This window comes from Panthera uncia, assembly GCF_023721935.1.
Source record: "Panthera uncia isolate 11264 chromosome B2 unlocalized genomic scaffold, Puncia_PCG_1.0 HiC_scaffold_24, whole genome shotgun sequence".
NCBI lineage: Eukaryota > Metazoa > Chordata > Mammalia > Carnivora > Felidae > Panthera > Panthera uncia.
The window spans coordinates 103,195,779-103,219,918 of NW_026057580.1; the positions used below are offsets into that span (position 1 = coordinate 103,195,779).

Consider the following 24,140-nt stretch of genomic DNA (forward strand, 5'->3'; position numbering starts at 1 on the left):
CCCCCCCCCCCCCACTCACACTCTGTCTCTATCAAAAAATGAATAAACGTTAAAAAAAATTTAAGAATATAAAATGCTAATCCAATACCATGTTTCTGTAAGTAGCTGGTTTCTGTCGGCCATTGTGAATGCAAAGGAAGGACTTTCCTCTCACCTCCTGTGGAGAAGGTCATGGGCAGCACTGTCACTGAGACGTTGTCAGAGCTTCTCTGCCCAGCAGTGTCCATCACAGTGAGCTGAAAGGTATATGTTCCTTCCCGTAAGTGGGACAGCTTCAGGGTTCCTGACTGAGGTACCTGACACCCAAACAGGAAACAGCACATGTAGTTAGGAGATCTGAGGCACAGAGTCCAGGATCATCCTGAACTGGAAATCAGCATTACCCCTGGAACAGTCCCATGTCCCACCTGTCCACTCCCGGCCAAGGAAGGCAAATCCTAAAGCATGTTCCTTTTGGGCAGGTGGCCCTACTCTGATCTCACAATTCTCAATTTTATCTGGGCTAACAATCTCCTTGACTAACAATGGTCTTTCACTTGCCCTTAGCAGTTGATGTTCCAAACCTGTAACTCTCCAAGCTCCACACCCAGTATCTAGTCCCTTCCTTCTCAGCAGGTGACCTCATCTACTTTGAGAAGAAAATTAGGACATAATTATGGCCATGATTATGTTTCTACCACTCATTCCTATGCTGGGAACGCACCTGTATCTGTATCTGCTGTCAGCTCCTTTCCCCCAGCCATAGTAAGATGAGCTGTCCCTCCTGCACTCCAGGCCAACTCCCCCATCTAGGCCTTGACCCCTTCCCTCTATGACATTTTTTTTAAATTTTTTAATGTTTATTTATTTTTGACAGAGAGAGAGAGACAGAGCATGAGCGGGGGAGGGGCAGAGAGAGAGAGAGACATAGAATCTGAAGCAGGCTCCAGGCTCCAAGCTGGCAGCACAGAGCCCGACGCGGGGCCCGAACCCGCGGACCGTAAGATCATGACCCGAGCCGAAGTCAGACGCTCAACCAACTGAGTCACCTAGGCGCCCCTATGACCTTTGGAACACTGACCATCAAGTAATTTCTCTTTCAAATGCCTCTGCTATCACTATGCTCAAGTTTCTCTCTACCCAAAAAAAAAAAAAAACAAACAAAACAACAGCAAATAAAAAACCCTACAGTCCAAGATCATCCCAGCCATACAATCTTATCTCCTTCCCATTTCAACTTACCTTTCAAAGCCTTGTTCATGCTGCACTTGCTGCTTCCATTTGCTCATTTCCCATTTATTCTTTATCCCACCCATCTGATTTCTTTCCTCACCATTCCCCTGAAACTGCTGGAAAAACTCATTAGCTGATCTAGCAAAGATCACCAAGTTGTCAAGGTCAATGAGACTTGTTAGCCTTGCCTTCTCCCCCTCTCCCTCCACTGGCTGTCTTACTGCATTTTACAAAGTTAGCCACTCCTGGCTTCTGGAACTCTCGACTTCCCTGGCTTCTGTTTCTGTGTCTGAATTCCCTGGCTATTCCTTGATGATCACCATGATGGACTTGACTTCTGCTTACTCCCTAAACCCAGGGTCCCATCCTGACCCCCATTCTCCTCTGCCATTTTTCAGGCAGTCTCCCAATCATGGCAAGAGTGATAGCTTCTGAGGTCAGTACTACGTTGTCATTTTGGGAGTCATTTTTGGATGCTCAATCCAACTACTATATTTTTCAGCTCTCTCAAAGATATTATAATGGCTGAATGTCCTATTTTCTAGGAAAAAATCCCTTTTTGCTTAAATGAACTAGTCTGGATATTTGCCACAAATGAATTCTGACCATTACATGGCTTATTACATTGATACATTACCAGACTTAAGAGTACAGAGAGTTGCCCTATTAGAACTATCAGCTGCTAGGAATGCAAGCTGGTGCAGCCACTCTGGAAAACAGTATGGAGGTTCCTCAAAAAACTAAAAATAGAACTACCCTACGACCCAGCAATTACACTACTAGGCATTTATCCATGGGATTACAGGTGTGCTGTTTCGAAGGGACACATGCACCCCCATGTTTATAGCAGCACCATCAACAATAGCCAAAGTATGGAAAGAGCCCAAATGTCCATCGATGGATGAACGGATAAAGAAGATGTGGTATATATATGTGTGTATATATATATATATACACACATATATATATATATATACACACATATATATGTACACACACACACACACACACAATGGAGTATTACTCAGCAATCAAAAAGAATGAAACCTTGCCATTTGCAACTATGTGGATGGAACTGGATGGTATTATGCTAAGTGAAATTAGTCAGAGAAAGACAAAAATCATATGACTTCACTCATATGAGGACTTTAAGAGACAAAACAGAGGAACATAAGGGAAGGGAAACAAAAATAATATAAAAACAGGGAGGGGGACAAAACAGAAGAGACTCACAAATATGGAGAACAAACTGAGGGTTGCTGGAGGGGTTGTGGGAGGGGGGATGGGCTAAATGGGTCAGGGGCACTAAGGAATCTACTCCTGGAATCATTGTTGCACTAGATGCTAACTAATTTGGATGTAAATCTTAAAAAATAAAAAATAAAATTAAAAAATAAAAAAAAAGAACTATTAGCTGCTTGTTTGTATTTATGAAATCCTAGAATTTAGATTCCTGCACATAATTCTGGCTTGGAGCCTTTGTCAGAACTATATATGCCCATGAACAGAATGCTTTACAATCACTTTAGGGGGCAATGCAAGGAGATACAGTTGTATCAATAATCAATCACCCAGAGCTCCTGTTAAGTACAGGTTTCTCAGCCCAGCCTTAGAGTCTGAGTCAGTGGGTCTGAGAGTGGGATCTGGGAATTTGCACACAACAGGCACATCCAGATGATTCACCGAGGACACTGCAAGAACCGTGGGTGAAGTGGTTAAGAGCACGGAGTCTGGCGTCCAACAGAGCTGAATGCCAGCTCTATCATGTGCCAGCTCTGTGACCTCGTACAAGCCACTTAACCTATTTAAGCCTCAGTTCCTTCGTCTGTAAAGTGGAAATAATAACTGCACTTACCTTGTAAGCATCAAATGAGATAACTATGTAAAAAGAGCTTAATGTGGGGCTTACATATAAGTTTTAAATATAAAATACAAGTTTAGTTTTTTAAATATCGAAAGAGCATAACGTAGTAAATGCTTAAACGTAACTAACTGTCTCCATCTCAAGCTGAATAACCCTGTTTTTACAGACAGGAAAATGAAATCTCAATAACGTGACTCTCACTCACTGAGACAGAGACAGAATTGAGATGTCCAGGTGTAAAACCGTCAATAAGCGGTCCCATCACTCTCCTTGCAAAAGCTGTAAGCTGGAGAGCTGGCAAAGAAGCAAGCCAGTCCTTCGTTGTGTATTTCAAAGAGATGTTAAGCAGTTTTCACCGCCACACTGTTACATGATCTTCAGGCCCAACTACAACAAGAGCATATCAAACTTATTCTTATTAAGTGGGGTCCACTTGTGTGAGAACTACAACACTACCTAAAGGGCATGCAGAGAGAAAACTGAAGATGACAAGAGAACGTGAGAGTCTGGAGCAGGCAACTGATCCTCAGAAGCAAGAGGGTTCTCGATGTCTGAGAACAAGGAGAGAACATCAGAGATTCAGACGAGTGAGATTTAAAATGAGGGGCGCCTGGCTGGCTCAGTCGGTTAAGCGTCCGACTTCAGCTCAGGTCACGATCTCACGGTCGGTGAGTTCGAGCCCCGCGTCAGGCTCTGGGCTGACGGCTCAGAGCCTGGAGCCTGCTTCTGATTCTGTGTCTCCCTCTCTCTCTGCCCCTCCCCTGTTCATGCTCTGTCTCTCTCTGTCTCAAAAATAAATAAACGTTAAAAAAAAGAAAAAAATTTTAAATGAGACAAAAACTGTGGCTTGGGACTCAGGGTCATACCAAAACCCCCCTTTTCTTTCACATTCCATATCCAAACACATCTCGAATTTAAGCGCTTCTCATCATGTCCATTGTCACCATCCTGGTCTGAGCCCACCCTGTCTCTAGCCTGAGTCACTGCAGGGGTCAAGAGACCTGCACTCCAGTGGGACTGGGACCCGGTATCCCTTTATTCTGGAAACTTTCGCTTCCACCTCTGTCCACATGATTGCAAGGGAAGGGTGAGTTATAACCTCTCCCTATGGCCGGAGGAGTGTGAGGCCGAACCAAGGGGCGCCAATGACTGCAAGGGGCAAGAGGCCGTAAGGTTGCCGCCGGTGACAGACTCTCACTCTCTCCAACTCTGGCTCAGAATCAGGCAGGCCTTCCTAGGTCGCAGTGGTGTAATAGATAAGACCACTAGTTCCGGGACTTAGAACACATGGGTACATGGTGGCAGCTGATGGCCATGCTGGAATGTGTTGACTGAGCCTTGCAGCCTTGAGTAAGGGAGTAAGGTGCTATGAGGGGAGAAGCTTTGTCACAGCTGGTCTGCCTGCAGACTTAAGACTGCAGAAAGCTGGCAGCTGAGAGGTTTGCTGCCCAGGTATATGAGAGGAGACAGAATCCCAAGCAGGTTCTGTACACTCACCTCAGAGCCCGATGTGGGGCTCAATCTCACAATCCATGAGATCATGACCTGAGCTGAAATCAAGAGTCAGACACTTACCCGACTGAGCCACCCAGGGACCACGGGAAGTTTCTTTTCAATGCTGGGCTGGAAGGACAGGCATCCACTATCTAAGAGGGCAATTGTCCACCTGGGCTGTGGATGCCTCTCTCTGCCTTCCGAGGCACCTCCTCTCTGATGCAGGGAACACTGATCCAGATCCAGGTCATGGTAATAACCTTCAAAGTCCTGGGTGAGCTTAAATTTAGATCTATTCAGGTTAATATCCTCTCCTTGGCCTTTTTATTCATTTAGTTAACAAAAGGTGTCTTTCCTTGAAATCAGGTATTTAGAATATTTAGAATGGTTTCCCTTCAAGCATCCAGGTGATCCTTCCATATCTCATGTTTATTTGACATTGGAAAGGATTTTACAAACATTTCCTAAGTGTCAGGATAAAAAATATATATGGCAGAGGAGAAAGAGAATAAGACAAAAGTTCTCATTGTTCCCACCAAGAGTAGGACAACATTCCCTGAGCACATGAGCCAATTTTCTTGACATCTGGCCATAATGCAGAGTTTCTACAGACAAAAGATTAGTACTGCTTCCCTGTTGTTTCTTCTCTTACTGCCCTTCTCTCCTTTCGAGTCTAGGGAAGATCAATACGATATCTTGGTTTGGCAAGATGTGGGTCAAGTGTAGACAAGATCTCTCTGAATCCTTCTTTCCTTCTTTTCTTTTCTTTTCTTCTCTTCTTTCTGTTCTTCTCTTTTCTTTTCTTTCCTTTTTTCTCTAATGTAATCTCTACACCCAACATGGGGCTTGAATTTACAACCTCTAGATCAAGAGATTCCTGCTCTACTGACTAAGCCACCCAGGCACTCTCCTCTGTACTGTTTTTTAGAAAGAAAAGTAAAAAGTATGTTATTGTACAGACCACTGGGCAAATGGCCAACTATCTATCCTCTGGGTAAAGCCAAACCTGATTCTCATTTTAACTGGATAGTGATTTTATGGCCCTAAGTTACCATATCAGAGAATACACATTGAATTTGAATGCTCTCAGACATGTCCAAAATTTTTGCACCATACAATGTGCATCTTTTCAAGTCAATAGGACTTTTGTAAGTCCTATCCTATTATCAAAATATTCAGGTTATAGAGACATATACCACAGGGCCCTCACCTGCAAAGTCCTCTCTGACTTCTCTCAATGAGATTATAATCTCTCCTTCCTTTGAACTCCAGTAGCACTTTATCTACATTCTTTTATAGCCTTGCCACTTTTTTTTTAAATGTTTACTTGTGAGAGAGGGCAAGTGGGGAAGGGGTAGAAAGGGGACAGAGGACTTGAAGCGGGCTCTGAGCTCACAGCAGCGAGCCCAATGTGGGGCTTGAACTCATGAACTGCGAGATCATCATGACCCAAGCTGAAGTTGGACACTCAACCGAGCCAACTAGGCACCCTAGTCTTGCGACTTTCTACTTGGTATTTTTGTTATTTAGGTGCATATCTAATCTCAACCAGTGTCAAGTGACTTGAGGGCAATATTCCCTACAAGTTTTTCACGGTGCCTTACTCCCTTGCTTCTTGCCTTTGAAAGGCCCTCATAACTTTTTGTTTATATACAAGTGAGTGAATCTATTCTGTTTGTAATTCAGTTAATGTATTGGTCAAAACAGCCCAATATTTACATCCCAAGGTATTTAGATAAAACTGTAATAGTTTTCCTCTCTGGAGTGCTCATTGTTTAAAATGTTTATTTATTTATTTTGAGAGAGAGAGAGAGAGAGAGAGAGAGAGAGAGAGAGAACACACTCGAGCAGGGGAAGGGCAGAGAGAGAGGAAGAGAGAAAATCCCAAGCAGGCTCCACGCTGTCAGCACAGAGCCTGACATGGGGCTCGATCCCATGAACTGTGAGGTCATGACCTGAGCTGAAACCAAGAGCTCAACCCACTGAGCCACCCAGGTGCCCCTCCGGGAATGCTCATTTTATGCTCTGAAATATGCTAAGCGTTTTATTTGCGTTTTCTTATTTTCATCCCTTACTGAAACTCTATCAGGTTGTATTATCCTCTTTACAATTGAGGAAGCTGAAGCTTAAAGAATGGAATAGTTTTCCCAGGTTCACCCGGCTAGGGAATTGGCAAAACTGGGTTTGAATCCAGGCCATTTAGTTATAAATTCCATATGCACAGCCATTCCAGAATCCTACATCTCGGTCAGCAGATTCAGGCCTTCCAAGGTCCTTATTCCAAAAACCATTTCTTAGAAAGAACCCAGGCACAGTTTATATACAGACTGGCCAGCTGTCATGGTCTAAAAAAAGTAGATTACAGTAAATCAGGTTTAAACCCCGTTTGACCAGAAGCACACAGATTGACAGTCAACTCCTGTGATTCTGGAATCCTACTGTGCTTGTCAACTATTGTCTGGGAAGTTGTGTGTTTGTTTCTGAACAGGCAAAGAACTTCAAAGCTTCTGCCCTTTCTGGAATAGATCTTTCTTAATTCAGTTTACCCAGATTTATTTTTCCTGAATTACATACTTTTTCTTCCCCAGGGAGATTATTTTTCATTTCCTTATAATGATAATTACAAGTAATTATATAATAAGTAATATTATAAGTAATTTTCTTAAAGAAAAAATCTGCAATTAAATATTCAAGCCCTTGAGCTATAATGTAAAAAGAATTCCTACTTAAGTCAGGGCAGGCTACATTTAGGCTCATGGCTGACGCTGAAACACAACAGGTACGAACTATCCCCATCTTGCATGCTCTGAAGTGTCTTCCCCCTTAATCAGAGCGGTAAGTTCTAGGATTCATTGGTTTTTTTCTCCTGTCTTCATTCTTCATTTTTGAAGCAAGACACTTACAAAGAAATCCTCAAAACCACAATGAAATATTCATTCATGGGCAACAATTTATCCCCAGGTGTTACTTAGGAAATCTGTACGGGGAATCGTCTCTGTCTGGAAAATGCCCCGTGGGCTGCCATTACTTTCTGTCCCTTATTCAAAGATTTGGGTGAATGGGAGGGCTGAGGTGCACAGATGTTGGTGAAATTTTGAGGCAGTTCAGCCTTGTTTCAGTTCTTTGGAATGTGGTATGTTTTGCTTCTCTTCTCCTGCTTTTGTTCTCACTCCCAGGCAACGCCTAGCCCTCTGGCTTTCTCAGTGTCAAAACTGCTCGTTTTAAATTAAAAAAAAAAAATTTTTTTAATGTTTATTTTATTTATTTTTGAGAGACAGAGAGAGACAGCATGAGCAGGAGAGGGCAGAGAGAGAGAAGGAGCCCCAGAATCTGAAGCAGGTTCCAGGCTCCAAGCTGTCAGCACAGAGCCCGACGCAGGGCTCGAACTCACGAGCCGTGAGATCGTGACCTGAGCTGAAGTGGGATGCTCAACCGACTGAGACACCCAGGCGCCCCAAAATTGTTCCTTTTATCAAAGTCCTTTCTGGCCTCAGATCAGAGTCTGAAGCGTTGCCTCTTCAGACATTTGAGGAGTGAGTATTTGCTCCCTGTTGAAGGCTTTTTGGGCGCTGGTGAGCACATGGAGTATTTGGGGTTTGAGCTTCCTTGGGAGAATCTCTAAAAGAACAGCACCCAGGCAGCAACACAGTCTTGCTGGGTGTAAGACAAGACTATCAGGAGCGGTGTGAATACCATGGAAGGAAAAATAATCTCATGATACATTGAATAGTATCATCGTGCTTGAATGTTTGCTATGTGCTGCTCACTGCTCCGGGGGCCTTACTTGCACAACCTTATTTGACCACAATAATAATGCCTTGAAAGGACTCCTGTTCTTTTCATCTTGCAAGTGGTTTAAATCATCCGCCAAGGTCTCCCACACAAGAAGTAGTAGAGCTAGGATTCAAAAACCATAGTCAAGCAGATGCTCTGTCAGAAGTTTTACTTGTTTGATGTCTTTCATTCATAACAAATTGGCTCACTTGAAGGAGGAAGGAAATAGATGAAGTTGATACGAAGTTTTCTCAGGTACCCAATGACCATTTTTCTCTTTTTTTTTTTAAATGTAGAAACAGCTTTCTCTCCATCACTCTGCCCACTCCCACCAGAGGCCTAGAATGTCTGGGATAACTTTTATTGAAGTGATTTACATTTTGTTTTTCTGAAGACTAGAAATTCTCCAATAGCCAAGAAATAATAATAGTTATGTGTGCCTAGGATCTCCTTTGATGGGGGGCAAAGAAATTGTCAGATGACACATAACAGTTCTTTGCAGTATCTGTATGAGACCAGAGTGCTGAGCAATGTTTTGCTGGTCACGCTAAGAAGGATGATACAGATCTGGGGGCTGTAAGAGCACTTTTGGAAAGATTAGCTGAGCAGTCAATTACTTAACGAGAGAGAGAGACAGAAGCAATTAATTAGCAAGTATTATTAGAATCCTAGTAAGTATTGTCACAGTTCTAAGCTTTAAGAGAGAAAGGGAGAAAACATCAAGGAATAAAGGAAGGAGGGAGGGAGCAAGGAATGAGAAGGGAGACAGGGCCTTCTGGAAGCATCTGTGGGCAGTAAAACCCCTCTTCAGCTCATTGTTCCTTCCCTCACTGAAAATAATTCTAAAGAAATCCCTCCTCAGTGTTATAAATTCTGTTGTGATATTACAGATTTTATGTATTTCTTTCTACACATCAAGGAAGACGTGTAGAAAACAGAAGACGATGGACACAGTTAGTGTTTAATCTTTAAGACCACAGTAGGTCCTCTGGAAACTTGGGTATTGGTTTGACAACTGCAGGCTGTCTTGAAAATCCTTGCTAAATTTTTATAAAATCTTTCAATAGGCTTTTAAGTCATCTCCTTAACACGTAATGATTCATTCCTTTTGTGAGCATTTTCAGTACTGACCCAAATCATATCCCAGGAAATCTGACTGAGGAGGAGTAAGTGACAAAACGGTTCCTATACAAGGAGACAGAATGCAATTTGAAATTCAACAATTATTTTGTGCTCTCTTGCCCTATGACCAAAAAGTCAAGTCTTGTTTCTATTTATATTCATTTTCTTGGAAACCTTTACTCTAAGGTTGAGTTATAAAATACCATTTTTATCTCTTGGGGGTGGTTTAAAAATGAGTCTAATTGGGAGATCCCACATAGACCATCCCGTCTCAAGAAACTTGGATTTTATCAAGAAGGACCCATGTTTCAATTTTCCTCTGTGGTCCTGGTGTAATTAGGAATACCACCTCCCTTGAGCATCCGACTTCAGCTCAGGTCATGATATCATGGTTCGTGAGTTCAAGCTCCATGTCAGGCCTGCTGCTGTCAGCACAGAGCCCGCTTCAGATCCTCTGTTCCCCTCTCTTCACTCCTCCCCCACTTCTGCTCTCTCAAAAATAAATAAATAAATAAAAATAAAGATTTGGGAATACCACCTCCTTTCCCCCTCCCCTCAATAGGTCCCAATTTAGATGATAATCTATTTTCAAAAATTAATTATGTGCAGCAGGCAAGCCAGTGTGCAAATGGTTTTAATTTCATAATGAAGTTATTGATGTAAGCAATATCCATTCTTTTTTTTTTTTTTAAGTTTATTCATTTATTTTGAGAGAGTATGTGTGCAAGCAGGGGAGGGACACAAAGAGAGGGAGAGAGAGGACCCCAAGCAGGCACTGTGCTGTCAGCACAGAGCCTGACATGGGGCTCAATCCCACAAACTGTGAGATCATGACTTGAGCAGAAATCAAGAGTTGGATGCTCAACTGACTGAGCCACCCAGAAGTCCCCAAACCATATCCATTCTTTATAAACTTCCATTACATGTGATATTCTAAGATCATTTAGTTATTCTAAAATCATTTGAACATCCTTGTACTCTGTATCCTGTTCCTAAATGTCATATTTTACTTTTGACTTCAGATTTAAATGTCTTATGTTGAAAAAAAATGTATTACATTGAATAATCGTGAACTCAGTGTCATCTAATGGGCTGCCTAAAAAAATGTGTCCTTTTGCATTTAAGAAAATGCGTCCTTTTGTATTTGCATTTTGTATTATAGATTAATATTCAGTTAAGCAGATATAGAATATCCTGTTCAAGGGCAGAAAACATGTAACTTTATTTTATTTTTTTTAATTTTTTTTTTTAACGTTTATTTATTTTTGAGACAGAGAGAGAGCATGAATGGTGAAGGGTCAGAGAGAGAGGAAGACACAGAATCAGAAACAGGCTCCAGGCTCTGAGCTCTCAGCACAAAGCCCGACGCGGGGCTCGAACCCACGGACCGCGAGATCATGACCTGAGCCGAAGTTGGACACTCAACCAACTGAGCCACCCAGGCACCCCAAAACATGTAACTTAAAAAATTTTTTTTTAAGTTTATTTATTTTTCACAGAGAGAGAGAGAGAGAGAGAGCATGAACGGGGGAGGGTCAGAGAGAGGGAGACACAGAATCCGAAGCAGGCTCCAGGCTCTGAGCCCTCAGCACAGAGCCCAACATGGGGCTCGAACTCACAGACTGCGAGATCATGACCTGAGCCGAAGTCAGACGCTCAACCAACTGAGCCACCCAGGTGCCCCCAAAACATGTAACTTTAAAGTCCAGCGGGTAGACTCTTCGTTCTGACCAATTATCTTTCCTATTCTTTTTTCATAAATGAAGAAACCAAGCCAGGAACATAAGCTTTCCCATATGTTTAGTCAAAGTAAACTGCTTAGTATAGCACTGAATACACACGCTAAGTACTAAAAATACTTAGACTAAGTTTTTTTATTATTAAGTTGGCAGAAATAATTCCTCTCTTACAATAAGGACCTAGTTGGTTTTTGTTGTTTTGTGAATATCTGAATGAGTCTTTTGGACGTGAAAAGATAGTCCTACAACCTAGTCTTAAGGTATTCCAAGACAAAGGGAGGGCTGACTCTTCTACCCGCCCCCCCCCCCCCCCCAGGCCTTTACTCAAAGCTTCTCTCTAATGAGAGAAGGAGTTAAGGAGCCTGTGCAGATGGAGAACAGGGAAGACGGAAGGAGAGAGGAGGAGTCCAGAAGAGGCACCCAGTGGAAAGCCTGGCCAGTGAGGGCCCTAGAGGGGTGAGAATGGTCAAGGGGCATAAGAACAAGTGTATCCCACGTTGGGTTCTAACTTAATTGTTCTACTATGCTAGCCCATAATTGCTCTGCCCCCATTCTCACAACCTTCCAAGTGGGCCCCATTTTGCAGCTTGAAGGAGGATTGCATTAACATTCCAGTCGGCTGGATCCCATTCTCAGAAAAAAGAATTTGACTTGAGAGCCCCAATTTTTCTGTCAGAAGTTTTGGGGTGTAGGGGTGCCTGGCTGGCTCAGTCGGAAGAGCACTGACTCTTGATCTCGGGGTCGTGAGTTTGGGCCCCACACCTGTGTAGAGACTAATAGATAAAATAAACTTAAGAAAAGAAATTGTGGGGTGTGAAATCAGGCTGCCCAAGTGAAAGGGATCCGTGGGATGGCCCCTGAAGGATGTTAATTACCGTTAAAGGAAAATTCTCAAAATGTTTAACCTATGACTCTCACACAAATCTTCATTGTTGTTGTTCTTATGCACATATTTAATTTTGGAAGGAAATGAATCACTCTGAAATCAGAGGTTTTTAAAAACCTCTCACAATGGGGCGCCTGGGTGGCTCAGTCGGTTAAGCGTCCGACTTCAGCCCGGGTCACGATCTCTCGGTCCGTGAGTTCGAGCCCCACTTCGGGCTCTGGGCTGATGGCTCAGAGCCTGGAGCCTGCTTCCGATTCTGTGTCTCCCTCTCTCTCTGCCCCTCCCCCCATTCATGCTCTGTCTCTCTCTGTCTCAAAAATAAATAAACGTTAAAAAAAATTAAAAAAAAAAATAAAAACCTCTCACTTGGGTGAATTGTAAGCAAAGTATAATTCCACAATGGCTTGAAAATACCTGCGTATCTTATTCTCGGGTATGAATATGTGTTAAGATCTCGCACAAATCTAATATGAACCTGCATCAAAGATTTTATTTAGCTCTCTCTAATTAAAGAGAAAACCAATAAAGCATCCCACAGATTCAAAGGCGAATCTGAAGAATAGGAAGATACAAGGAGTCATGAATACTTAAGTGAAGTTGCCAGGAGATGCAAAGCTGAAACAAGTTTGCTGTTAGTAACTATTAGTCACCAAAATGCATGTAGTAACAGATTAATACCTTCGGGTGTTAAAATGTCATGCTTGAAATCCACTTTTCCACAGGGCAGAAATCAATTTTATCTCTATATGAAAAAATTTATTTGCATTTCAATGGACAAGAATAATTTGCATTCCCACTTCTTTTCTTTCTTTAATGTTTGAGAGGTTGGGAGGATGGGAGGGAGGGAGGGAGAGGGAGAGGGAGAGGGAGAGGGAGAGGGAGAGAGAGAGAGAGAGAGAATCCCAGGGAGGGTCTGCACTGTCAGCGGGGTCAATCTCACAAACCGTGAGGTCATGACCTGAGAGCCCCACCCTCTGTTTTCTACAATGTACCAATGGCAACCCTGAAGGATCTGCTCCGCAGCCCCCATCACTCCACTGAAAGGCGCTAAGTCATCTCTTGCCATTTCAGTCTTTCACCATATTTTATTACAATTTTCACCCATAAGGTGGGGATGTGCCTTCCTGTGAGGTTATTCTGAGGATTACAGATAGGTCTACACTGCCTGGCGCTGAGTAGGGGGCTCAATTAATGGCGCCTTTATTATGATGAAGTCATAGTAGGGTAAGAATTTACTTTTGAGAGCATTCATCAATGTACACCATTATAAGATAGTCAGTTGGTAGCAAATAGCTCTTTTCTTGTAAACTTTGTCACTTGGGTTATGGTTTTATAACTTTACATCCATCTGCCAATACATTATACACTTGGCTGGGGAATTGGTCCACATTTTCCTCTTGATGGCAGAGCAGTCAGCCCTAAAAGCCCATAAGGAATGCCTAATTTTGTTACTTCTTCATAAATATCTTCAGTAAATTAATACTGAATCATCAGCAGTATTTTTATTCAGCACTCATCTATGCAATTCATTGCTTATAGAATAAAGCTTTTAATAGCAAATACACAAAGCTAGATGATAATGGAGGAAGATTTATAGCTGCTGGAACAGATATGTCCCAGAAGTGCCAATTAACAGTCAGGGTCCATCTCAAGGGAGCTCTCTAGTGGTATAATCAATGGCTTGTCCATGTACCTTTTCTGATCAAAGCAATAAAGATATTAATTTTGCAGCTGACACGATGCATTGGAGGATAATAAATATGCTGGATGACACTTAAAGTTCAAAATTATTTCTGTTGTAGATGAAAACCAAAAGGCTCGGATGTAAAAGGATAAACACAAGGTCCTGTACTCAGGTTCAGTAAATCAATTACACAAACATGGGATGGGGAGGCTATCAGGACAGCAGTTCATGAGGAAAGATGAAGCAGGTTTTAGGTAATCCTGCTAATGGAAAACTCAACATGAATCTATTGTGTGAAGCAGCCACTAAAATAGCTTATATAAATTAAGCTTCATTAATACAAGTAGAGACAATGCCTGAATCACAGGAGGTGATAGTCTGTGTCAGGAAGAACCACAGTTTACATATGGAATTCACAGGGGTGTCAGATTTTAAGAAGGGCATGGAACAGTCTTGAGAAAATCCAGAAGACGCTGAATGGTAAACGTGAAATCTGAAAAATCAACTTAAGAGGAACAATCTGAAAGACTGAGAGTGTTGAATTCTGAGAAGAGCATTCCAAGTGGTCGACGTTCATTTTTTTCAAAATTTTAAGTGGCTGATACACAGAATAAAAAGAAGATGCGTTCAGTGCTTTTCCAAAGAGAAGATCCAGCACCGGGGCACAGATGTAAGAGGAGGCACATCCCACTTCCCTAATAACTAGAGCTGATGGAAGATGTCACAGGACATGATGTGAACTAGTAAGCTTTCACCTCGGGAAAAATCAGGCAGAGAGTGGATGACCACTGGAAGGGATGTGATGGAGGGGGCTCCTCTATGGGTGGGAAGCTGGGTAAGATGCTGGCCAAGGGTCCGGGCAAGTCTAAGACTATATAATTGTTGACTAAACAGTGGACTTAAATCAGTCTTGAAGGACTAGCTGATTATCATTTTTGGTTTTGTTCCAACAGAATAAAATCAGTGCTCCCCCACAGAGGGAAGACCCTGGAAGAAAGAGGAAGCAGTTGACAGCTAACTGCAGGTCAAGGAGAGAGGCCTTCGAAGAAGCCAGCCCTGCTGACACTTTGATCTCGGACTTCTAGCCTCCAGGCCTGGGAGAAATTTCTGTTGGTTAAGCCACCCAGGCTGTGGTATTTTGTTACGGCAGCTATAGCAAACCAGTATTGACTTTTTGTGCCTCCTCTAACTAAAGTGGTTTGGACAAAGTTTATTTGACTAAGCCAGGAAATATTGCTATCTAGGAAGGGTCTTGAAAGAGTTAATAAAAAGTGACTAGTCTCACAACTCAGGATGGCTTTTATGGACCCAGCAATTCCATTTCTGGGTATTAATTTGAAGGAAGCAAGAACACTAACTTGAAAAGACATATGCACCCCCGTGTTCACTGCAGCATTATTTACAATAGCCAAGATAAAGAAATAACTTAAATGTCCATTGATGGATGAATGGATAAAAAAACAGTGGTATACAAATATTCTGCCATAAAAAAGAATTTTGCCATTTGTGACAACATGGATAGACCTGGAAGTTATTATTCTGAGTGAAATAAGTCAGAGAAAGGCAAATACCTTATGACCTCACTTATACGTAGAATCTAAACAAAAAAACTGAACACCAGGACACCTGGGTAGCTTAGCTGGTTCAGCATCCAAATTCGGATCAGGTCATGCACGATCTTGTGGTTAGTGAGTTCGAGCCCCACACCCAGCTCACTGCTGTCAGAGCTGAGCTTGCTTCAGATCCTCTGTCTCCCTCTCTCTCTGCCTCTCCCTCGCATTCTCTCTCTCTCAAAAAAAATATGTATATATAAATAAATAAAATAAACATTAAAAAAATGAGTTTGGGGCACCTTGGTGGCGCAGTCAGTTAAACATCCTACTCTTGATCTTGGCTCAGGTCATGATCTTGCAGTTCCTGAGTTCGAGCCCCGCATGGGGCTGTGCACTGACAGCACAGAACTTGCCTGGGATTCTGTTTCTCATTCTCTCTGCCCCTCCCCTACTTGTGCTCTTGCTCTCTCCCACTCAAAATAAATGAATAAACTTAAAGAAAAATTAAAAGAAAAAACTGAGTTTATATATACAGAGAACAGATGGGTAGTTGCAAGAGGCAAGGTGTGAAGGTTGGGCAAAATGAGTAAAGTGGTAAAATGAATAAGTCATGGGAGGTAATTACAACATGGTGGCTATAGTTAATAATACGGTACTGTATATTTGAAAGTCGCTGAGAGTAGGGGTGCCTGGGTGGCTCAATCAGTTAAGCATCCAACTCTTGATTTCGACTCAGTTATGATCTCACAGTTTCATGAGTTGAAGCCTCACCTCAGGCTCTGTGCTACAGTGCAGAGCCTGCTTGGGATTCTCTCCCCCCCCCCCCCCTCTCTACCCCTCTGCCACTAACTCTGTCTCAGACTTTATCAAAATAAATAAATAAATTTTAAAAATTCTTTTAAAAAAAGGAAAGTCGCTGAGAGTACATTTTTTTTAAATGTTTACTTATTTTTGAGAGAGACAGAGAGACAGAACACGAGTGGGGGAGGGGCATAGAGAGGGAGACACAGAATCCAAAGCAGGCTCCAGGCTCTGAGCTGTTGGCACAGAGCCTGATATGGGGCTCATAACCACGAACTGTGAGATCGTGACCTGATCACAAAAAACAAATGTGTTACCATGCGATGTTAACTAGAATTATTGTTGTGATCATTTCACAATATCCAGTCGTTATGTTGTTCTTCTGAGACTAATGTTATCTACAGCTCAAACAAGGCAAAACAAAACAAAACACAACACAACAGAAAGACTCTTGTGTTTAGACCATCACTGAGCCAGTGACTCACTCCCATCTGTAGCAATTCCTGCTCAGCCCAATAAGTCTGGGGGAAAACCAGTGCTGCGTGTGCCCAAACCCGAATGTCTGAGGTCACTCTTCACCTCACTTACAAACTCAGTTATCTCAAGCAGGCCTCGTTGCTAGGTGAGATAGTTGCTTTCTGGATCACGTGAAGAATTCATGTATTCTATTGTTATTTTCCTCTTTATATTGTTTTATATTTTTAAATTTTCTGCCTGAACCTTGAACTAAGGAAAGAAGAAATAAAAAATGTAAAAAAAAAAAAAAAATGTTAAAAATGTAAAGAAATAAAAATAAAAAAAGGAAAAAGTAACCTGAGTCATTAAAACAAAGCATGAGTCCTTTCCCTTCAAATGTTTTGCCAAAAATTAGCAAAAAAAGAGAAAGCTTCGGGGAGCCGGGGTGGCTCATTCAGTTGAGCATCTGACTCTTGATTTCAGCTCAGGTCGTAATCCCAGGGTCATGGGATCGAGCACTGTGTCAGGCTCCACACTAAGCATGGAGCCTGCTTAAGATTCCCTCTCTCTCTCTCTCTCTCTCTCTCTCTCTCTGCCCCTCTCCTCTGCTCACGCCCAACCTCTCACTCTCAAAAAGGGAAAAAGAAAGAAAGAAAGAAAGAAAGAAAGAAAGAAAGAAAGAAAGAAGAAAAAGAATGAGAATAAGTTTCAAAACAAATGATCAGGATCACTGTTTACTCAGTAGAAGGTAAGTTCATATTAATAAACCAACTTTTTCAACAATCACTTTTTAAAAAAATTTTTAAAAAACGTTTTTATTTATTTTTGAGAGAGAGAGACAGAGACAGAGCATAAGCCTGGGAGGAGCAGAGAGAGAGGGAGACACAGAATCCAAAACAGGCTCCAGGCTCTGAGCTGTCAGCACAAAGCCCGACATGAGGCTCGAACCCACAAACTGTGAGATCATGACCTGAGCCGAAGTCAGATGCTCAACCGACTGAGTTACCCAGGTGCCCCTCAACAACCACTTTTATGCTTTCCCCATTTTATAGCTCTTCTGCTAGCTTACAAATAATTTGGAAACGGGAGTGGAAGAACATTACGAGAGATCACCTCATGGAAATATTTGGTGTCATTACAATGACATCATGAATTACCTTCATGTCCACTGATGGGTCACCCAACAACATTGTCCACTCATACTGGACTATGGCATGGTCGTCTGTGCTCTCACGGCCGTCCAAAACCACTCCATCTGTAGGCAGGTGCAAAACCACATCCTGTCCAGCCTTGCTGAGTGGAGGCTCATCCTTTTCTGTGAAAGAAAATAAATAATTCACAGGAGATGACTGCCTATTTTTTTACAATTTGTTTAAAGCAGTATCTTGTTTGCTAGAATAGATGTAGTCTAGCAAGCAACTAGTATGAGAATGTATAGCAACTGAAAGCTATTTTCTTATTGATTTTCATGTATTCTCTTTATATAATAAATAATAAAATAGCAATTTATTAAGAATATGGAATTTAGCTCTAATACATGCTGAAGAGAAGGTGTGGAGAATCAGTTATTAGCAATAGCTAGGACAAAATTGTGGGTACAAGACAAAGTAGTAGGCCATCCTATCTGGAATAGCAGTTTTACTCTCTAGAGTCAAAGTTTCATTTAAATCATAAATAATTTAAGTTCAAGGTTCAATTAAATGAATTTTTTTTTAAAAAAGGACTTTTGAAACACATCTGAAAAACATCCACCTCTGATATAGGTTTTTTTCTGCATCCTCAAGTTTTTAAAATAGGTATAAAGTATTCTATATATAGGAAATAAATTGGGGCGCCTGGGTGGCTCAGTCAGTTAAGTGTCCGAATTTGGCTCAGGTCATAATCTCATGGTTTGTGGGTTTGAGCCCCGCGTCAGGCTCTCTTGCTGACAGCTTAGAACCTGGAGTCTGCTTCAGATTCTGTCTCCCTCTCTCTCTGCTCCTCCCCTGCTTGTTCTCTCTCTCTCTCTCTCAAAAATAAACATTAAAATTTTTTTTTAAAGCTAATATTAAATTTGGAAAGTTAAGGCAAGTTCTTAGATTCACACAAAATAAAGCTTAACCTAGCAATTCTCTGGAAAACAATTTTTCATCTAGGAAAATAGAAAACATTCAGTTTCTAACAACTAATTTTTATAACAGAAGCTGGCACACGAAGTTTCTGTATAATAGCAAAACAAATGTGCTTACCTTTGATCTGGAATAGTACTAAATAATTTAAGGCTAACTACATTCACTAACTACTAATCTATAACTGGTAGCTGCTTCAGTTGTGACTGATAGGAGAAGCTGCATACAGAAAACATTTCTAGGTGCAGAGTTATGAATATTTTATTGATTTAAGCTTATTAGTAAACTTACTCAAATGTACATATATAAATATATATATATTCTTTTTTTTTTTTTTTTTGAGAGAGAGAGAGAGAGAGGGAGAGAGCATGCCTGTGTGAGTGGGGGAGAGGGGAAGAGGGAGGGAGAATCCTAAGCAGACCCCACACCCAGTGCAGAGCCAATGTAGGTGGATCCCTCGACCGTGAGATCATGACCTGAGCCAAAATCAAAGGGAGGACGCTTAACCAACTGAGCCACTCATTCACCCTGATATATTTTAAAGAAACTTAGTAACACTACCGGTAAAAAGTCTATAGGTTCTTACAATATATCCTTTTTGGTATCTGCTACTTCCTCCCTACTCCAGTGCCAAAGCTCTGTCCAAATGCTGGCCTGGATTTGTTCCTCCTTAACTTCTGCTGAATGATGTTGCTGAGGCACTGCTCTCTTCCTCCAAAGCCCAGTTGCTTCCTAAGCAAATGTCTAAGAGCCAATTCAGATGTCGCAGGGCCTGAGGTCTGGGGCTAGCAGCAATCCTATTGGTTTCTCAGTAGTTAAAAACAGGTAGTCACTCTTGACACACTGCAGCTAAAATGACTTTTCTGAAATTCTAATCTGATTGGGTCATTTCCATGTTTAAGAAAAACCCTTCAACAAGTTACCATGACTTTTCAGATGTTCAGAGACCTGCTCGTCCAGTCCTATCTTCTACTCTACTGATCCTCCCAATACCCAGAAACAGAATTTCTGTAAGGGGCGGGCAGCTCTCAGAGCTGTGGCTGTTCTGAATAAGAACGCTGCTGGTTATCTCAAAAAGAGATGACTTTTTTTTATGAGCATGTTTACAGGGCATAAGCACATTTGCTATTGCCAATGGTTACATTTGTCTATTGAGAAGAGTCCCATTTCTATAGTCATTTAAAAGAATGAGGACTAATAACTCAGATTTAAATAAGCCACACAAGCAACCTTTGCCTAAGAAGAAATTTGTTCTGCCTTTTTTCACCTCTGAGCAAAGACCCAGTGTCTTATGTCTATTCTGCTTCTCCCAGGTAAGGAGAGAGGTGACAATTTCATTACTAACAGGCCATTTTACACAGTGTTACACAGATATTTCTTTTGGTTCTGGAAGTTTTCATTGCTTTTCACACAGTAGTTTACCACTTGATAAATCTGGAAAGCATCTTATAATTTGCAGTAATACCTTATAATTAGCAGCTATTTGCATGAAAATTTATTTTTAAAGTATTGTTTACAAGTAAACTAAACCTATAGGATATAAACAATGAATGCTTTAATATATTTTTATGCCCTCAAAGATGTAACCACAAAGACTTAAGATGGAAAAATCAGGTAAGTTCTGAAATACCCCACATATTACAAAACTAATTAATTCTACCCCTCCTGGAAGAAAAAAAAAATCATTGTTTTAGTTGTTCACTTTTCTTTAGGTAAGCTTTAAGATACCACTTATAAGCACAATGAAATCCTCATATCCTCTACATTGATCACTATTGTAACTGAAATAAGAGAGATGCATTTCTTCATCAGTTCAAGTCCAGGAAAGTTACACTGCATAATGCATTTCAAAATAAGCCAGAGCTTATCTACCCAGAAACAGGCCTTAAAAATAAACAAGTGACAACAAGAAGAGGAAAGGAGTGTGCTATCATTTAAAAACTATTTGACTTGATGGGTCGCTTGGGTGGCTCAGTTGGTTAAGCATCTGACTTCAGCTCAGGTCATGATCTCGTGGTTCACGAGTTCAAGCCCTGCATCAGGCTCTGTTCTGACAGCTCAGAGCCTGGAGCCTGCTTCAGATTCTGTGTCTCCCTCTCTCCCTCTGCCACTGCCCAACTCGTGCTCTCTCTCTCTCTCTCTCTCTCAAAAATAAATAACAACATTAAAAAAATTTTAAAAATATTTGACTTGCTGATAAAGAACATGACAAAGGTAAATCTGCATTTTTCATCATCAAAATATAATAAAGCAATGCTAAGTACTCTGGAAGCATTGATTTCTTTCGAAAACCAGACACACTTGGTAAGATCTACGGAGGCGAAATAAGACTCATACCAATTTTGATGAAGCCTATCGAGATGGCATTTTATACAGGTAAGAATAATATTACTGTTCAGTTAACTAATCTGATTTACAACACACTGCTGTAAACAGAGCCTTAAGGACAAGGAGGAGGTTCTGGAATCTGGATCTGTACTGTGTGGGCACAAATGATATAGCGGAGGTTGAGGAATTAGAAAGGACTCTTGAAGTCAGGATACAGAAGTCACGCCAGACTAAGGGAAGAGGCTTAGATACTATGTGTCAAAATCCATGAGGCTGGTTGATTGGTTTTTGTGGTTTCTTTTTTCATTGTGTGTTCTTAATTGTAACACTTCAGGAAAGAATTATTCATAACCCCAATCTGATTATCATCATTTTTAGTGTGTACTGTTATAGTCTTTCTCTATACGAGCTGATGATAATAAGAGGTGCCATTTATTGGGTGGCATAAGTGCTAAGTGCTCGTAAGCCATAATGTCACTCAACTCTCATGAGTCTCTGAGGTAGGTATTATCAGCTGCATCAGACTCAAGGAATGATTTAGAGGCTAAGTTGCCTAAGATGATACAAATGATAAATCTGTCAGTTCTGATGTCTGCCCCCATCTTTCCAAGTATACTGTGGGGGTACCCAAAGTGTATTCCAGTTACAGGAAATGTAAATTTACATCCTGAATTAACCTAACTTATTAATAGGTTCTATTTATTAATATTTATTCATATATCCTATTATTGCCCATGTTACTATATAAACTTCACAGTTGCCATTTTGATTTTTTAAAAATATTTTTAATGTTTATTTTTGAGAGACAGAGAGAGAGAGGAAAAGAGAGAGAGACAGAGCATGCGTGGGGGAGGGGCAGAAAAAGAGAGGGAGACGCAGAATCCAAAGCAGGCTCCAGGCTCTGAGCTGTCAGCACAGAGCCCGATGCAGGGCTCGAACTCGGAAACAGTGACATCATGACCTGAGCTGAAGTCAGATGCTTAACTGACTGAGGCATCTACGTGCCCCATCCATTTTGGTTTTTAACCTCTCGTATTAGACATCTACTCTGTTATCAATTTTTTTCACCATTATAAATAATGCCACAATAAATATTTTTGCTCCTTTTTCTTTAGCATGGATCACTTTCCTACAAAAACTATTCCAGAAGAACGAATGACTATTTTAATTGTCTCTGCCACATATTTCCTGCGTGACACTTGCATGACGCAGCTCCACATTTACAAGCATCGAGACTTTGGGCAAGTTACTTTCTCTCCCCAAGCCTTCCAGTACACTAGAGATTATAACAGAACCCAGATCTTTGGCTGTTGTGAGGAGAATGAGTTCTTGTGTCTAAGGACTTATAATAATGCCTAATACCAAACTCAATCAGCAACAAACACAGCTGATGGATTCTGCTATAAATTTGCGCCACCCCATCCCAACCACCCCCTCACCATTTCATGACGTTTTGACTCACCTCACATGGCCTCCCAACAAATTCTCTGTAAGAGCTTTTCTAAAACATTTTCATGCTCCTTTGGCTTCCAACTCTGTATGCTCACAAAAGTCAGAAAAAGGGATGCCTGGGCGGTTCAGTCGGTTAAGCAGCTGACTCTTGATTTCGGCCCAGGTCATAATCTCACAGGTGGTAAGATCAAGCCCCACATCGGGCTCTGAGCTGACAGTATGGAGCCTGCTTGGGATTCTCTCTCTCCCTTTGTCTCTGCCCCTCCCACACTCACGCGTGCTCTCTCTCAAAATAAACTTTTTTAAAAAGTCCGAAAAAAAGAGACAATTCAAGAAGGAAAAACTTAGAAGTTTCGGAAGCATAAAGAACTTCAAACGGTTAAGCATCTGGGCAGGGCAAACACAGGGCATGTGGGCAGGTAAACTTTGCCCTAGCTGCAGAGAATGAGGGTGCCTTGGGGCCTGAGCTACGCACACCCTTCTAGTTTCCATGTTGCTGGGGATATGAAGTGTGAGCATGACAGTGTTTTCCAGAATGAGGACCAAACCCTGCAGTCACCTGTATTCACCCCTGACCATCTATATAATTGAATTCCCAAATTCAGAAACTTCTACTTAGTAAACCTAACTTTTTTTTTTTTTTTTTTTTTAAATTTCCACGAGCATATTCCTTGTTTTCCTTCTGTTATCCCCCGGCTTATAAGAAAGCTTCCTGTGGCGATGTTGGTTTTTTTCCAGATGTGCATTGAGAACAAGGGAAAGGGATTTTGTTTCTTTGCTGCTGGGATTTTTTGGTCTGTGTTTGAGTCAAGAGGAAGGATGTATAACACCATGGGGCAGGCTCAGTGATGGTGGTGGGGGTCCAAGTGAAAGTGCTTCCTGCCTCCACTTCAGGGAGAACACTTTGGTGTTCTTCCCAATGTCTGCCTCAAGGCTGAGCAGTCACAGGGTGACCTTTGATGTCTGCTACCCCAACACGGGTTCTGAGCTTTCTCTGAGGTGCAGGTGGGTAGGGAGGTGGGCCATTGTGGATATGGTTTCCCAGACCCTTGTCTTTGGACCTTCAGGTCTTGGGAGACTCCAGATTTCCAAAGCAGCTGAGGCTACCCCGCCCCCCGCCCAATCTTGCTATGATATCATTCTTATGTTATTATAAATCAAAGAGCAACAGAGTGGAATCAAACACACAGTGAACCACACGTGGGCCCAATCAAGGTTTTATTCCCTCAACGGCCTTAATCTCCAACGGCTACAATTTTTCTTGTGCCTTCTGTATATGCCTTGACTCTCATTCAGAACATGGGCAGGAAGTAAAACTATAGAATGAAAAGCATCATTATTAGCTCTTTTTAAAAAGGGACATGCCTTAAACTTTCTTATCCTCAACTAAAATCAAATCCCTTCCTTTCCCTCTTTACAAAAGGGATCTGTAGTTCATGAGAATCAGTTGGATCCACTTCAAAAATACCTGACACCAAGTTTCCCCTTCCCATTTTTGTCTAATGAAAATCACTACACACGGAATCATGAGTCGTGAGAACCAAACTAAGAAACGGGTGTGCTATGAGCAAGCTGGCATCTAATTAAATTTTGCTCTTGTAATTACTTGACACAAACCATGACTTACAAAAAACCTCTGGGCCTAAAATAAACTCCCCCCCCCCCCC

At 41.6% G+C, this 24,140-nt stretch overlaps 1 protein-coding gene across 1 annotated transcript in view; it reads right to left on the reverse strand.

The window, feature by feature from the left end:
- Positions 1-24,140, reverse strand: part of LRP11 (LDL receptor related protein 11) — a 63,586-nt gene that overhangs the window by 29,114 nt on the left and 10,332 nt on the right. The window contains exons 3-4 of the mRNA XM_049654669.1: positions 17,743-17,938; positions 155-296 (exon numbers count right to left, since the gene is read on the reverse strand). Of these exons, the coding sequence (XP_049510626.1) occupies positions 155-296; positions 17,743-17,938 (338 nt within the window). The remainder of the gene's footprint in view (positions 1-154; positions 297-17,742; positions 17,939-24,140) is intronic.